Genomic DNA, 17,922 nt, shown 5'->3' on the forward strand with positions numbered 1-17,922 from the left:
ATAATCAAAATAGACAACAATTTAGTTTTTTCTCTTGTAATGTGCTTAGTGTTACCATGAGGAAACAAAAGAGTCTCACTGTCTTTTAATGATTTACTATAACATTTCCATGCCATAAGTGAGACAGATTAAATTGACAGTATGTGCAATTTAGCTGTGTATCAATTAGCTACAAAAAAGCTATGAATTGGGTCATTTATGTTGGAAACTACACAAGAATTATATAATTATTGACGTAAGTCAGCTAGGTAAATGGCAATTCTATACAAACAAGTTGATTTCAGTGTAAGATTAATAGCCATTCATTTGGTATTTTATGTGCTTGCCAAAGGGCATACTACATTGTTGCTAAGCATCATTAATGGATTAAAATAAGGGCTCTGTGTATTAAAATACATTGTATCTTCAGACAGTAGCCTGTCTTTAGTTTCCATACTAGCCTTGCTTGTGTTAGCCCTATATAATACACAGATCTGAAAGGCTGACCTACATGAGTTAGGTTAGTGTAATCCTAAGAATTCTTTCAGAAGCTCACAGGTTTTCTTGTGGATGACTTCTCGGAGCTTCCGTACACGCCGCACACTGGAGATGCCCACAAAGCTGTCTGGCTGCAAGACAGCCATCCCATTGTGGACGTCACCCATGATGATAAGCTGACCATCCACTGTGGTCATATTGGGGCATGGGCAGCTCCAGTCCATGTTTAAAAGGGTGATTTCAAGAGGTTCTTTCCCCAGGAATTTTAAACCCATTTTTTCATCTTTTAGAATCTCCTCCACGGTCACCAAGGCGTGTCCTGAGTCTTGGTCTTCAGTTAGCTCCGTTATACGGCCCAGGATGACAAAGTCACTTTTGCAGAAGCTCGTCACCAGCTTTTGGCGAGGCTTGCAGGCTTTGCAGTGCGTGTTCTTTGGGAAAGGGCACATCTCTTCGCAAGCCTCTCTGCTCTCAAAGTTATTCTCATTGCCTCCACAGCCACCATAAATGAACGACTGGCATTGCTTGGTCAGACTGTTGTACGCCCATCTGGGTTCGTAGGCTTTGCAATGGCCCTGAAGGGCTGGCAGGTTGCAGATGTTGATTGGGCCGTTCATGCACGTTAACATGCAGTTCTCATAGGTCTCAAAGTGGTTCAGGTTGCTGTTACAGTTCCCATAGATGAATGTAAAGCAGTTGTTTTTCTTTGCATCGTAATACCACCTCGTCTGCTCCTCCCCACAGTCTTCGCTGTCTGGCTGCTTCAGACACTCATCGGTTGGGAAATGGGTTTTGTTCTGAGATGCCTCTTTCGATGCAGGTTCTCCTTTGACCACAGACAGCGGGAAATTGATCCTGAGAAGGCCGCCGATGTTTTTCGCAGTGCACGTGTAAATGCCTGCGTCTTGCAGCTGGGTGTTATAGATGACCAGTTGTGCAATGTTGGTGACCACAACATTCCCCCTGACGTGGTTCGGCTTCATAATGATTTTTTCCTTACCATCTATTTGCTTCTCCCATGTAATTTCTGGCTTGGGTCTGCCTGTGACGTCGCAAAGAAAGCTAACAGTCTCTCCCACATAGACTGACTGATGGACTGGGTTGTTAACTAGAGCAGGTGGTAGGATGTCAATAATGGTTGTCTCTGAATAGGCTGTGGTAGGGCGCACTGTAGTCTCCAGTGGGATAGGGCTGGTATTTGGCCAAGTGAGATGGTACCGACAAGTGACTACATTTAGAGTAATGCCTTTGGTGCATGCTTCTGCATCCATATAACACTTGTTGTAATAAGTGAGTCCATCGGAGGCACAGGTAAAGCTGGGCTCTTTTTCACACCTATCTTTGCATTTGCATACCGGCTGTCCATCCCAGATATCACACTCTGAGCCTTGTTGGTTACACATGAAACGGTCACAAGTTGCCTCTTTGGGCATCCCAACAGGCCCTTTCTTCCCCTGGACGTCCATGTACCGAGCTGCCACGCAACTCTTTGTCCCACAGACGTTAGGACAGCACTTCTCAAAGGTCTCACATTCCTAAAACAAAACAACCAAATGGTTATTGGGAGGGTTTCTCATTTGAATAATGCAAAGATTCCTTCTTTCCTTCTTGTGATTAAATCAAAGGACTAGGCTCCAGAGAATCAGTTCTATTCCCAGTTCTGCTGCAGACATCTTGTATGACCTACGGTATGTCCTTTCACGTCTCTGCCCATGAGAAATATGGGAATAACCTCACTTCCCTATTATAGGGCTTGTCTATGTTTACATAGAGATTGACACTCTAGAGATCAATCTACCAGGGTTTGATTTAGCGGATCTGGTAAGGACCCACTAAATCAAACGCTGATGATGCTCTTGTACTGGATTATGAGGAGTAAGGGAAGTTGATGGGAGCATTTCTCCCATTGACCTCCCACTGTAGGGCCACTGGAGAAACTCGATTAAAGTATATTGACACCAGCTATACTATCCTCATAGCTGGAGTTGTGTATCTTAAATCAATTTTCTTCCCCATTGAGATCTGACCTCAGAGGGGATTCTGTAAGGCTTAATTAATTAGGTTGGTCAACTATTATGAGATCTTTGAATGGAAGGTGCTAGAAAAGGTCAATATAAGTCCCTAAAGCCATAGTAAATCCTTCACAAAATCATATTGAACATTTGGTTACCGCAGTAACAGTGACCCCATCTAAACAGTTCCTCTTTTAGTGCCCAAGGACAAGCATCCTGAACTAAGAGCAGATGGAAAGTCTTATCAAATGGTTATAGTCATCAATCCCTTTTATTTTCCTCAGAAATATGTATTCTCTGAGACTAGCAGTAGACTCTTGGAATGGAAACTGCCAAGGATCTGTGATTGTTCACAACGTGTTATAAATGGAATAGCTCAGAATTAAAGTCAAACTAAGTTTTTGCTCCAGAATTATTTTGTTTTCCATGGCGTGAGAAAGTACCCACTTATGGGCTAGCTGTTGCTCATGTGACTGGGTCTGTCCTACATGCAGCATCAGTGATAAACATAATGTTATATCCAATGTTGGTTATGGGAAATTTTTAAACTGTGGCTAATTACAGTACAGTAGTAGTTTGCCTTTCTAAACTGAAAAAGTATTTGTGTGGATTGTAGAACTGTAGACAATATGTTGTTTCTGGATTATTTTAATGAAGCCCAATTGTTTTTACCATATGTAGAATAGGAGAAATTGTACCCTTAGCTACCTAATTTTGATCTCATTGAAGTTAGCTGGGCATCTCTGTAACAAACAGCAAAATTTAGTCATGCTGTCTTTTAATGCCATCAAATTAAATAGTGGTATGAGCATTATTCGTGTACAATATCTTTTCATTAATGGGAACTACAGGAATTACTATTGTACCTTCTTTCCCATTTTTAACTATGAAACGCTATGGTCCAAAAGCAAATCTGCAAAACATAATGTACTGAACATAATGCTGGCGTAGCTCTAATGAAGTCATCAAAACTATTCTGGTTTATTTCTGTCCAAAAGGCTCAGAATTGGAATAGGATGCTGTGCTGCCACATTATACACCTGATTTTTTTCCCCCAAATGGATTCTGATTTTTTTTAACCAGAAAACTACAAAAGGTATTCCTTCATCCTTTGAAAGAGAGTAGTAATTATTTTTGATGCATCTGATGGTTGAATTTAAAAGGCCATTGTAATCAGAAAAGTAATGTAACAATAATAACATCTTAATATATGCTCCTTTTTTGTCTTTAAACAATATTTACTTAACGGCCTGCCAAATGTATCTTTTCCTGACTTTTAGCATTGCAGAAACTATCCAGCTCCTAGAAAGTGAGCTGAATCTTTTCCTGCATTGTGACTGTCAGCTTGGTTCTGACTGCAAACTCTTTCCTGCTGGAGATGTGGTTAGAAGCAGAGAGAGCAAGTGTGGATTTCAGATACTATGTTGAGTTGGCTATGCTGGCAGTTTCAAAAAGTGACCTTTTGACTTGTAAGCTGTGTACAGTTTGAGGCATCCCAGGAGAGCCCATCTGCATGGTTATTTTTACTGTGCTGTTTTTTTTTTCAAACTACAGTCAGACTTTATATTTCACGCATAGCAATCAACAGGCATCATACGGAAGTCTCTTGAAGGCAATGTTACCCTTGATGATGGCAACAAAGAAAGGTGAGGTTGGTAAAAATGGTAACATGCAGTCAGCTGGCCCAGTAACATGTCAAATTCCTGAGTTTAAGCTGCTGAAGGTCTCTTTAGTGAGGAGTCCTGTGCATCTTAAAGACTAACAGATTTATCTGGGCATAAGCTTTTGTGGGTAAAAACCACTTCGTCAGATGCATGGCGGCAGTGAGTGAGAAGGCTGAACTATGAAAGCCATGTAGTCACAAAAGTCATCGGGTCACTTAAAGAAGTGACTCCATTAAAATTCCTCTTGATGTAACCGAGTCATCAAACATTGTTATATGCACTGTTTCTGTTAAACGCACGAGTTTCCCGGTTTGGATCATATACACATTTTCAATAGAAATAGACTGCAACCCCTTTGAGTAAATTAACAAACCAACCAACCAAAACATCTTGACAAAGCATATAAAAATGTGCATCACTCACCAGGTCTGTCTCACACTCTCTCTTGCAGGTGCTCTGGGCATCTACCCACAGGTTGGGGTTCATATCATTTGGACATATCCCAGCGTGAGAATACCGTATTGGAGGTAAAGCTTTACCCTCTAGAGGGACCTCCAGAAGCAACAGAACAGTAGTCTTCCCCAGCAAGATCCACATCCACCGAATGAATAACACCAACAACATCTCAGAATTTCTCCGGAGAAATGTCAACAATTGGATTGGGTTTGGGTATTTTTTTGTGTGCCTGATATTTTCAAAGAAGTCCAAATCCACCTGCCCTCTATCAAACTTCTGCAGGTTTCCTTCCCGTCTTTGTTGGTAGTGCAGTCTGATCTCGACTGCACCGGATTAAACGTCTTAGGAAGTAACCCCCTTATTTTAAGAGAAATGCTAATAGTCCGTACAGAGTTAGCGGTATTTATACCCTGCCTCTGTTTAACAAGTCGGAAAAGGTAAACTTGATTTCTTTGACAGGCACACACTTCCTATGTCCTGGTGGCAGTCAGGCAGATTTGTTGCAAGAAAAAAAAGCTGGAAAGAGTTTAAAAGGCTGGAACTGGCACGGTGGGACCCCTGCATGTTTCTGAATGCAAGGAGGCCTTCTTAACCCCTTTAGACCTAAAGTACTTCCCTACACTAAGAATGGCATTTCATACTGAAAGAGTGCTTGTCTAAATAATATGAAGCCACCATCAGAGGGATTTTTGTACACCAAAGGAATACACAATCACGTGTTTCAAAGAACAACTAATAGGATTGAAGCAATTAAAGCTAGGATATCACATTTTAACAATGGGAGTGAGGTGAAAACATATTTAAACTTAGGATCTGCAAAGCAATACATCTTTGCAAATTGCCCCTGGACCCGTAGGCTTCTTCTCTGAAGCACAGGGATTTCCAATGTGCTTTTTTTTTTTTTTTTTTGTATTATCCTGCTCCATGAAACTCCAACCCCACCAGCTAGCCATGGAAAGTTTCTCTGAATTCCTCCACATTTCATGAAAGTGAAATCCCATTGTATAGAGCTTTGCTGACCTCTTGGGGGAAAAAAAGTAACAGTTCAACTCTATGGAAACCCACGTAAAGGAATGTACAGCATTTTTGCATAGGGGGGAAATTCAATCCAGCGTGGTCATAGCTCCCTAGTTATTACAGTAAGGGGTTGATTCTGCACCGTACTGAACACCTGCCAAGAGCTAGTGGGAAGTCATGATAGTCCATGGAGGATGAAGTTGCTCAGCACTTTGCAGGATTAAACCCTTTTGGAGCAAGATTCTTGTCTTGATTAGGAGCTTAATTCTGCAAGATGCTGAGTGCTTGGAAGGCCTTTAACTCTCATTTGATTCCAGTGGTTGAGGAGTGCTCCCAGGACTATGCAATACTGTAACCCTCTACCAGACTTACGCTGGAGCATCCATTGTCTTAAGTCATGTTATTCCTGCTTCATATTGCTACTAATGAGAACAGGATAAGGTCCTGTGCCAGTAGCTTTTCCTGTAGGGCTTATCACCCTGATGTGGTTTTTCAGTGTACAGTTGTGTCTGATTCTCCGCTTGCTTACCCTAATTTCACACCAATCTACCATGATCTCTGTTCTTCAGTTGTTGTACATCAGCAAAGCTCATTATCTTGAATGGAGCAATATCTGTTTGCACTAGCTGAGGATGTGGCTTTTTTTTTCTTATAAGGGGAGGGGAGAAAAAGCAAATTGGAAAAAATAAAATAGGACACTTCACACCACTGGGACATGCTTGTTCTTCCCCATTTGGAATAAACAGTTCTATCTGCTATGGAGTGAGCAAAAGCCATTTGATCATGTGCATAAGATTTGAACTTCATAAGAATATTCCTACAGGATTTTTTTTTCTAAAATAGATATTCACAAGTCACTAAATCAACATCCATGCAACCTTTTACAGTGGATTTATTCCCTCTAAAAGTTTACAAACCTGCGTGACACTTGCACAAAATGTGGCTGGGATCAAAATGTTTTATTCAGTAGTTGTTGATAAAGACAAGTACAACACCCTGTGATGTCTAGAAAAGCTAACTGAAAATGACATATTTCCAAGCGGGAAGTACAGAGGTACTTAAAATTCTTACAGCTCTATTAACAACAAAATCACATGTATTAGTGCTTCTTGTGACTAAACAAAGGCACTTTATATTGTAAAACTCAGTCAGGAAGAAGACTTGGTAGGCTTTGATACTGAAGTATTATATGCAGAGCTGGAAAGAAAGATGAGAATTATTATTTCTGTTACAGGACAGGGCCACTTAGGTGATCCAAACAACATTGGAGCCCCCTTCTCGCCTAATCCTACAACCACACAGCAGAGTTTAAGTAGGACTTCAGAGCAATTTGAGGATAGGTCACTAGACTGTAAAACTGGAGGCTTGTTGGCTCTGCCTTGATGTATTAACTTTGGGTAAGTTATCTCCCCTCTCTACTCAGTTTTCTCTGCCATCCTTTGAATGTTTTGTCTGTTTAACCTGTAACCTCTTTGGGGAAAGCCCAATCTCTAGCACCATGTCTGAACCCTGCCTAACATAACGGGGCTGTTGTAATACAAACAATAACAGTAAGTGCCTAGACCTTGTGTTGGTCCTCTGCACAGGAGTGACTTTCACTCTGAGTCCTTAGATGCTATATTTAGTTTACATGGTGCCCATAGAAGAAATGCAAAGAGGAATGAGCAACAAAGGAGGACCCCTGATTCAAATGCAGAGGGTAGGGAGATCAACTGGTTATCTAAGGTGTTTGTATACCAATGTGAGAAGCCTGGGTAACAAACCGGAAGAATTGGAGGCCCTAGCCCAGTCCAAGAACTACGATTTGATTGGGATAACAGAGACTTGGTGGAATGACTCGCATGACTGGAGCACTGTCATGGAAGGGTATAAACTATTCAGGAAGAACAGGCAGGGGAGAAAAGTAGGAGGAGTCGCATTGTATATAAGAGAACACTATGATTGTTCAGAACTCCAGTATATAGAGGGAGAAAAGCCTGTTGAGAGTCTATGGGTCAAGTTTAGAGCTGTAAGCAACAGCAGTGATGTTGTGGTTGGTGTCTGCTACAGGCCACCGAATCAGGTGGATGAGGTAGACGAGGCTTTCTTCAGACAACTGAGAGAAGTTTCCAGATCGCAGGCCCTGGTTCTCATGGGGGACTTTAATCACCCTGACATCTGTTGGGGAACAAAAACGGCAGTACACAGACAATCCAGAAAGTTTTTGGAGAATGTTGGTACTTCTTGGTACAAGTGCTGCAGGATCCGACCAGAGGCCATGCGCAGCTTGACCTGCTCACAAACAGGGAGGAACTAATAGGGGAAGTAGAGGTGGGTGACAACCTGGGAAGCAGTGATCATGAGATGGTAGATTTCAGGAACCTGACAAAGGAAGAAAAGAGAGTATTAAAATACACACCTTGAACTTCAGAAAAGCAGACTTTGACTCCCTCAGAGACCTGATGGGCAGAATCCCCTGGGATGCTAAAATGAAGGAGAAAGGAGCCCAGGAGAGCTGGTAGTATTTTAAAGAAGCCTTACTGAAGGCACAGAAAGAAACCATTCCAATGCGTAGCAAGAGAAACAAATATGATAGGGGATCGGATTGGCTTACAGGGGAAATCCTTGGTGAACTTAAGCACAAAAAGGGAGCTTACAAAAAATGGAAACTTGAACAGAAAACTAGGGAGAGGTATAAATGTATAGCTCGAGAATGCAGGGGAGTTATCAGGAAGACGAAAGTGCAATTGGAATTGCGACTCGCAAGGGATGTGAAGGAAAACAAGAAAGATTTCTACAGGCATGTTAGCAACAAGAAGGTGATCAGAGGGCGGGTAGGGCCCCTATTGGATGAGAGTGGTAACCTAGTGACAGATGATGCAGAGAAAGCTGAAGTACTCAATGCTTTCTTTGCCTCTGTCTTCACTGATAAGGTCAGCTCCCAGACCAATGTGCTAAGTGATGCAATATGGGACGAAGGTGGACAGCCCTTGGTGGGGAAACAACAGGTTAGGAACTATTTAGAAAAGATAAAAGTACATAAATGCATGGGTCCGGATGTAATGTATCTGAGGGTACTGAGGGAGTTGGCAAATGTTATTGAGGAGCCTTTGGCCATTATCTTTGAAAAATCGTGGAGATCAGGAGAGATCCTGGGTGCTTGGAAAAAGGCAAATGCAGTGCCCATCTTTAAGAAAGGGAAGAAGGACGATCTAGGGAACTATAGGCCGGTCAGTCTTACCTCAGTCCCTGGAAAAATCATGGAGGGGATCCTCAAGGAATCCATTTTAAAGCACTTGGAAGAGGGGCAGGTGATCAAGAATAGTCAGCATGGATTCATGAAGGGCAAGTCGTTCCTGACCAATCTGATTAGCTTCTACGATGAGGTAACTGGCTCTGTGGATGTGGGAAAGTCAGTGGATGTGATATACCTTGAATTTAGGAAGGCTTTTGATACGGTCTCCCACAATATTCTTGCCAGCAAGGTAAGGGAATGTGGATTGGATAAATGGACTGTAAGATGGATAGAAAGATGGCTGGAAGGTCGGGCCCAGTGGGTAGTGATCAACGGCTCGATGTCAGGATGGCAGTCGGTTTCTAGCAGAGCGCCCCAAGGTTCTGTTTTGGGACCTGTTTTGTTCAACATCTTTATTAATGACCTGGATGAGGGGATGGGTTGCACCCTCAGCAAGTTTTCAGATGACACTAAACTAGGGGGAGAGGTAGAGACACTGGAGGGCAGAGATAGAGTCCAGGATGACTTAGACAAATTGGAGGATTGGGCCACAAGAAATCTGATGAGGTTCAACAAGGACAAGTGTAGAGTCCTGCACTTGGGACGGAAGAATCCCAAGCCTTGTTACAGGCTGGGGACCAATTGGCTAAGTAGCAGTTCTGTAGAAAAGGACCTGGGGATTACAGTGGATGAGAAGCTGGATATGAGTCAGCAGCGTGCCCCTGTAGCCAAGAAGGCTAATGGCATATTAGGTTGCATTAAGAGGAGCATTGCCAGTCAATCCAGAGATGTGATTATGCTTCTTTACTCGGCTCTGGTGAGGCCACCTCTGGAGTATTGTTTCCAGTTCTGGGCCCCCAATTACAGGAAGGATGTGGATGCATTGGAGAGGGTCCAGCGGAGGGCAACCAAAATGATTAGGGGACAGGAGCATATGACATACGAGGAGAGGTCATATGCTCCAGACCCCCATTTTGGGCAACCTAAATGATTAGGTGGTTGGAGCATATGACCTATGAGGAGAAACTGAGGGACTTGGGTCTGTTTAGCCTGCAGAAGTGAAGAGTGAGGAGGGATTTGATAGCAGCCTTCAACTTCCTGAAGGGAGGTTCCAAAGAGGATGGAGAGAGGCTGTTCTCAGTAGTGACAAATGGCAGAACAAGGAGCAATGGTCTCAAGTTGAGGTGGGAGAGGTCCAGATTGGATATTAGGAAAAACTATTTCACTAGGAGGGTGGGGAAGCACTGGAATGGGTTACCTAGGGAAGTAGTGAAGTCTCCATCCCTAGAGGTGTTTAAGTCTCAACTTGACAAAGCTGAGTTTAGTTGATTTTAGTTTAGTTTAGTTTAGTTGATTTAGTTGGAATTGGTCCTGCCTAGAGCAGGGGGCTGGACTTGATGGCCTTCTAAGGTCTCTTCCAGCTCTATGATTCTATGGTTTGTATGTCCCTGTGTGACTGATCACTCTCCAGGAGCTGGAATAACATGCACCAGGAAGGAATAAATTTCACCCATATACAGTCCTTCCCAATTGCCGAAGGACATAATTTGAGGGTTGGGAGAGGCAGAAAGTATGCCTTCCTCTAAAGAATCAGACAGTAGCCAGTGAATGGCAAATTTAGATGATCAATAGTCTGCTTCATTGCAACATATCCTAGATCTCCCACAGAGTTTCTGAAAATTCCCGACTGCCGCAATGAAATATATCGATGGAAAATTTGTCATTCTGCGTAGGGATGTGTAGTGGTGGGCTGGATTTAGTAAAAGAATAAAGAGAGTGAGCTATATAGCCAGAGAGATTAGGGTGAGCTCCCTAATACACAGCATAATTCTATGGAACATTTTGGAACAACTTGAAAAAATTCTAAAAATGACTTACTTCATTTGATATAGTAAAAAAATCTCAGAGGGATAGCTGGGTTTGTTTGTAACTTTAAAAACTAGTAGTCCTGTGGCATCTTACAGACTAATAAAAATATATAAGATGAAGAGCTGATGAAGTGGGTTTTACCCACGAAAGCTCATAATTCTATATATTTTTGTTAGTTTCTAAGGCCATGTGTACACTAAGAAATTATGGTGAAATAAAAACTCCTGAAACAACTATTCCAAAATAAGCATTATTCCTTGTGGAAAGCAGGAGTTGTTATTTTGGAATAACCAGCTCTGCTTCTTATTTTGAAATAAGGGGGGTTATTTTGAAATAACTCCCTAGTGTAGACCAGGGCTTAGGTGCCACAAGACTACTCAGTCCATTTGATGTAGTGATTGTATCAAATATCCAACCCAGCTGATTTAGCTGATTGTCTTTTGTGAGTCTTTTGAAATATCTATGCTTGGTGTGTTTATGCCCATGATCTTGTTGGTCACAGCACAGAGATTACAAATAAAAGTACAGGAAATAGGCTGATTTCTCAGTGAACATCTTTCTTTAAAAGCGTTTACATAGGGAGAGAGAATCAACTCACAGTTCAATCCTCTAAGGTGCAGAGCATCTTTTGGAAATATTGAGCAAACTCAGCTCCCACTAATTTCAGAAGGAAGTGCTTAGCAACTTGCAGGATCAATTTTTTTGTCACATCAGCGGCAATGGAAGGAGACAGATGCGCAGGTAACAGCACCATGAATCTATCTCTCAAATTAATTTAGGCAGCTCTTGAGGCTTAGGGAGACAGTGGGAAATTTAAAGTAACCTTTGATTCCTCCTTCATTCACCTCATGACACACCATCATGGAATCCTCGTTACTAGAAGTAAGAACATTATGCAAACCTCTTTTCAAGCATTGTATTTTCCCGGTGCACCGGCTAACTACTGCCCCTGCTTAAATAATTCATTCAACATTGTTGGGCTTTTTTGCTTTTTAAAATTAGGGCTAGAGTCTCAGCTGATGTAAATCAGTATAGCTCCACAGACTTCAGTGGACTTCAATGGCTTCAGTAGAGCTATCCCAATCTGCGTTAGTTGAGAATTTTGTCCTTAGATTTTCAAGCTCCTTGGGGCACAGTTCTTGCCAATAACTTTATATGTATTTTTCCATTTCTAGCCACAAAATGGTCATGGTTTCTGTGCACCTGTGCAATAAACAACTTTAAAGTTATATCCTACCATATGTATGTTCGTGAATAGCTGATACCAATATAACAGAGAGCCCCTCAACTTTCCTCTGCTTCCCCTTCGCTCAAAATTACTTTTCTTACCCCCAAACCACCCTTTCAGATCAATATACTTGGGACCTGTTGGACTGCAGAGTGGGGATTGTGGGGGGGAGGGGGAAGGGAAAGAGAGCTTACTCTACCATGTAGACTTATAGAGCTAAGGGCTATCAACCCATTGTATCTCAGCTGATTTTTTCTTCTGCTGAACTGGCACAATAATAGAGATACACTCACAGAGTGATCCAAAGCCCACTGACATCAATGGTATGTCTCCTGTTGTCTTTCTTGGGTTTTGGATCAGGCTCTTAGTTTGACAGTATTGTGTTCTGTTGATCAGGTCTGCATTACTTGGATGTCTGTGCAGCACTGACTAACCCACCCATCCTCAATCCCATCCCAGCATACCCCAGTCTTGGCTAAAATAATGTGGATGGTTCTATGTGGAGAATGGTCTCTTCATTTATTGGTCATGAATCTAGAGTAAGCTCTTTGCAAGACATTTCACTTTGGAACAGCAAAACTCAGTACTCAACACTTCCTCTGTTGCGGTAGGGACACCATCTTCTCAAGCGATGGTAGCTAGGAACGGAAGTGTTCTGCCATCCAGCGAGTTGTGTGTACTTCACGGGTTAAGTTGATGTAGCTATGGTGCTCAAGGGTGTGGGTTTTTTTACACCTCTGCACACTGTAGCTATGTTCACCTAGATGTAAGGGTAGACTGGACCTGTAATGTAAGGGCTGGCAAAGTTAGGAAGGGGTAAAAGGGTGGAGAAAGGAGAACAGGCTGATCCTCAGAGTTCCATCACAATGCAAATCATTTTTCTATGTTGTTGGAAACAAGGGCCCTCAGACAGCCCTTGTGGCTCTCAACTCGTGATCTCGTTCCAGCCAGAAAAGCGGCTTTCAGGGTCCTGATATAGAGCCAGATTTATTCTGACCAAAATTCTAGGTTACTCCCAATTCCACGGCTTCTTACGGTAGCCAGTAATCCTCACCCCAGGGAATGCATCTGAAACGCCATAGCCTTTATACTGGCAATTATACCAGCCTAAACACCTCCCAAATGTCCCCATTTCCCTGAAAGCTTGAATACTCTCTTTCATAACCACAAAGTTACTTCAATCCACACCATTTCTGGGGCATCCTAATATAGATTTTCTTCCTCTTAGATTTCATGGAATAGCCAGAGAGATATGCCTTTCTCCTTTAAGTGAGGAGGCACCAGCCCACAGGTATTGGCCTGGTGATGGATAGGCTCAGCCGAGGACTTTGACATGTATTTGTTCCCGATCACTCACGTACAATGAGTGGACAGTGGAGAAGAACAGGTGCAGCATGTTCAGTGTAGTTTGCCTTCAGTATACCTGCGTTGGGCAAAGATCTGCCGTTTCTCACTGATTCTCTGGGGTGTAGCAGGAGGGCAGAAGAGGACCCAGGTGAAAACTCCTTCTCTATCCCCATTTGGGCAAGGGCAGGGTAAGCTGAGGAACTAGCATTCTCTAGAGTGGTAGGTGAGGAGACAACTAATGAGTTTGATGGTTCCTGAGGGAATGGCCAGCCAGCACAGTGGTGTGACTGAGTCAGCGGGGCTGTTGCACAAGGCAGGGGGCACCCATCTCCACACCTCCATCAGGGCAGGGCCTCAGGTGGACGGGGCAGGGCTGGGGCAAGGCAGCCTTCATTGCTGCCTGATGCCTGGTGCTCCAGCAGCAGTGTAAAGGGTCTGGGGCTCCGGCTGCCACTGCTGCCATTGTAATGATGGCAGCGGTGGCCGGGAACTCTGGGATCTTTTGCTCCAGGCCCTGGGGCAGTTGTTCCTTGTGCCCACCCCTCAGCTCCTCCTCCTTCCCGTTGGCAAGCCTGAACTGAGCCTTCCTGCACCTGCCTCACCTCTTGGAGCAGTGATTCGGGGGGGGGGGGGGGGATGGAACAATGTGTCTAGTGGGGGTGCCGAGAGCCATTGAACCAAACTGTGAACCTTGGATATAATGGAAACCACTTCTAGCCAGGGAGTGCTGCATCTCCCCTCCCCTCGCCTCTAAGCCCTTAGTTCCAGCACCTATACAGTGCAGAAGGGACATCGAACATTCCCTCTGGGCTCTGGGAAGCCATCCTCTCCTTGCACATGCAGAAGCCCCAAGGACCCCTCAGTTTTCCACCCCAGTGTGGGTGTTCCCCCAAGATTTTGCCCTTTGGTGGTGGTCCAGTTTAGTGCACAGCAAGACTAAAGAGCAGATAAAAGGGCCAGGCCTAAAAAGACCAGAGAAAAAAACATTTTTTTTTTAAAAAAAGCTCTCTTACGCGCATTAAATATTAAACACATTCTGTTTGATGGGCTCCTTTTATTGCATGTTAATGTGGAAGCTGAGCGCTCAGGCACTCAGAGAAAATGACCCTGCCGCAGGCCTCCTGGGGCACAGAGATGGTGAAGGAGCCACCAATTGCCTGGCTGTACACTAGCGATGGACTTGAGCTGCCACGCTGGTCCTGAAAGGCCCCCTGCATTTTATGGGAGTTGGGCGTCCGATCTGAGCGCTGAGGCTCTGATTGTTGTTACTTTTTTGGGCCAAATGCTTCCTCGGAATCATGCACGATACCTCCTGGCTTCACTGGGAAATGTGCAGAGTCTGGGATACGTGGGAGGCCAAAGAATCCCAGCTGGTGTGTGATCAGTGACCACTGCAAGCCTCACTCTTGGCCTGGTCTGAGGGACTGGCATCCATTTCAAAGTAGTCTAACTCCAGCTCATGAATCACTGGAGTTAGAATCACATACAGTAAACCAGTGGAGAGGTAGGAATCCCAGCTTCCTGGTACAGTAGACTGCTGTGGTCTGGATCATGCACAGGAGATCAGCTATTACATTCACATGAAGTGGATTATGTTCTTGCCTGTCCACTGTGCACAGTCCACTCCCTGGCAGACGGCTGCAAAAAGAGACAGAAGCTGGATTAACATACACCAAGCTCTATCCTGCGCACGGAGATTCAATAACATGGAAGACCACCTCCCTTGTGCTGGCAGTGTGCAAGCAGATTAACTGAAGGAACAAGATTCTCTATGCCATGGGAGGCACATTAGGTCAGATCAAATCCATAGACATGATTAGATTCACAGATTATTAGTGTTTATTTGTATTTCCACAGCTCCTAAGGGCCCAGGATCCCATTATGCTAGGTGCACAAAGGGGTAAAAAGCTTTCCATCTGAACAGAAGACAAGAGACAGATGCAGACCAATGGGCTGTGTCTACACTGGCAAGTTTTTCCGGAAAATCAGATGATTTTCTGGAAAAACTTGCCAGCTGTCTACACTGGCCGCTGAATTTCCGGAAAAGCACTGACGATCTAATGTAAAATCTTCAGTGCTTTTCCAGAAAAACTATGCTGGTCCCATTCAGGCAAAAGTCTTTTTCCGAAAGACTTTTGCCCGAAAGGGCCAGTGTAGACAGTATAGTTCTGTTTTCCGCAAAAAAGCCCCGATCGCGAAAATGGCGATCAGGGCTATTTTGCGGAAAAGCGCGTCTAGATTGGCCACGGACGCTTTTCCGGAAAATCATTAAAAGCATTTCCGGAAAATCATGCCAGTCTAGACGTAGCCATGGGGTTGTACAAGTGAGCTATGAGGCTGTATTGGCCAGCATGGTGGTGGGGGCTCTTCACCACAAATTGACAGCCTAATGGTTGTCAATTTGTAGGCATCAGGCCCGCCAATTAGGGGAGGGGGGACAAAGGGGCCCACGATTCAAAGGGCTCCCAGCCACTGCCTCTGCTACTGCAGCAGCAGCGGCGGCTGGAGCCCCGGAGCCTTTAAATCACTGCCAGAGTGCTGCATGACACACTCCGTGTGGCTGTGAGGGCTAAGGGGAGGTGGCCCTTATCCCTGAAGCCTTCCTCTTCTGGGAGTGCAGAGCCGCCTCTCCCCTGCGACACCTTGCCTGGAGATTCTGAGAGGCGGTCAGCTCCCCTGGTAAGTACCGTAGCAAAGGAGAGATTTGAGGAGGGAGTTGAAGGTGGATGATGAAGCAGCATTGTGAGTGGTGATGGGGACCCCCCCCACATGTGTGGGGCAGCAGGCGAGACGCATGAAGGTGTGTGTCTGAAAGGTAACATACAGGCAAACGCGGCTGGCATGATGGTGAATGAAAAATGATAAGTAACATGGGGAGTGAGTGTGAAGGGTTATGAAAGTAAATATAACACCCCTGAAATGGCACAGATTTGGACAGATTTGGACCCAATATATGCAATAGGAATAGTGTGCCTGGGCCATATTTCCAAAGCTACTTGCATGGGTACTCAGCAAGGGAAGCATATTTCAAAATCCCCACATTTCAGATTTTGCAAGTCTTCCCCCATAGCTAATAACATTTCTTTGGTGTATGTGTGTGAATTTTAAAATCACTAATCTCAGCGGATAATGGTGTGTGAGGACAAACGGGAATGGGGGCATGTTTTAAAGCCGCAATCGCTCACTGAAATGAGGCTGATGTTTGTGCGTGTTCTGCCCCATGCAGATGCTCAATAAGCAGAAGGTAATATCGCTAGACAACAAGGCTCAGTTTGGGGGCAGAAATCAATAATGTCTGGGGATTTATTACAGGGTTATGGGCCACCTGCTAGAACTCAGCATTGGGCCTGCATTACGTTACATTTCAGCAGGGGCTATTAACGTTGCAGTAAGTCAAGGCTAGTGCTGGAATTATTATTTTATGCTTCACCAGATGGTTTCTGCGCAGAGGGAGGTTATCTTTGAGCGCAGACAGATGACTAATCATCATTTGTTTTCTTCTCCTCTGCAAGTGTAAGTGGGGCAGGAACCAGTTGCCACTCTGATGATGGTTCATTATTGCTGGGTTCATTCTGTCTGAAACAGCACAGCAAGAGGTGAAGAGAGTACAAAGGAAGATAATCAACCACTTACCAATGAGATGGGGGGAAACTGGGCTCAGAAAAATTCCAAATTACCAGGCCATCATCTCTTTGTTTTGTTTAGAGATGATTTTAAAAAGTGAATAATCTATTTGCTGAAAAATCCACTTTTGGGTTAAATTCTGAGAATACTTTTGATTGGAAGCAAAAATTCTGACACCATCAAACCATTTCATTTCAGTATTTTCGAAACAAAAATGTTTTGACTCTTTGTTCAAAAACGACCTTTTGGAGAAAAACAGTCGGAGTTAAATAAAAAAAGAAGCAAAGCAAAAAAGGTGCCCGCACACCCCAAATGAAGTGAATAAAATGTTTCTGTTTTTTGTTTTGGTGATTGTTATTTCGGGGCGACCCACATTATTTTTCAGTGTGATCAACCGCACTGAAAACTTGGTTATTCGACCAGCTCTAATTTGGGTGCCAAAGTGCCTGTCAACAACTGCGGGAATGTCTCACACAAACCAAGGATGGGAAAGAGCCCTTTGATTAGGCTTTTGGTGTTCAAGAGAAGTGTAAGCACGCAAAACGTAGCTCTGAAACCTAGAAAGGAGAACTACAGGGGTGCTAAGGCGTGGGAAGCAAAATTAAGAGTGAAGGGTCTCACACTGGTTCCCTCTAGGGCAGTGGTCACCAACCAGTAGATTGGGATCTACGGGTAGATCTTGGAGCCTCTGACAGGTGATCCTGGCAGATTTGTCCAGGAAGCTATCAAGTGCTGGCACTTCAGTTGCCCCTTCACCCTCTGTTATGCTGCTTCTTCCCTCTGCCTTGGAGCTGCTCCCCTGGGAGCCTCCTGTTTGCTGCCCAGCGTGAGAGGGAGAGGGATGGGGGGTGCTGATATTAGGGTGTCCCTCCTCCCCCACTCCTGTACCCCATCTCCACACAGAGAGAAGGGGATGGAGGGGGCTTGGCAATGCAAATCTCTGTCACTGTCACACACTGTGTGTGTGTCTGTCATTCTTACAAACACACACTATCCTTCCCTCTTATCTCCCAA

At 44.1% G+C, this 17,922-nt stretch overlaps 1 protein-coding gene across 1 annotated transcript; it reads right to left on the reverse strand.

Annotated features, from left to right (window-relative positions):
* Positions 1-287: 287 nt before the first annotated feature.
* On the reverse strand, positions 288-5,076 carry WFIKKN2 (WAP, follistatin/kazal, immunoglobulin, kunitz and netrin domain containing 2). Its single transcript, XM_006125105.5, has 2 exons — positions 4,577-5,076; positions 288-2,012 (listed from the first exon to the last, which is right to left on the reverse strand). The coding sequence occupies exons 1-2, from the start codon at positions 4,775-4,777 to the stop codon at positions 501-503; spliced, it is 1,713 nt and encodes a 570-aa protein (XP_006125167.3). The 5' UTR covers positions 4,778-5,076; the 3' UTR covers positions 288-500.
* Between the last annotated feature and the right edge of the window lie 12,846 nt (positions 5,077-17,922).

Source organism: Pelodiscus sinensis, chromosome 20, assembly GCF_052426305.1.
Source record: "Pelodiscus sinensis isolate ZL-2025 chromosome 20, ASM5242630v1, whole genome shotgun sequence".
NCBI lineage: Eukaryota > Metazoa > Chordata > Testudines > Trionychidae > Pelodiscus > Pelodiscus sinensis.

Excerpts from the sequence above, each read along its gene's own strand:
- WFIKKN2 (XM_006125105.5), bottom strand. The coding sequence starts at position 4,777 with ATGTTGTTGGTGTTATTCATTCGGTGGATGTGGATCTTGCTGGGGAAG. Across the intron at positions 2,013-4,576 it reads GAGAGTGTGAGACAGACCTG|GAATGTGAGACCTTTGAGAA; the intron begins GTGAGTGATGCA and ends GTTTTGTTTTAG.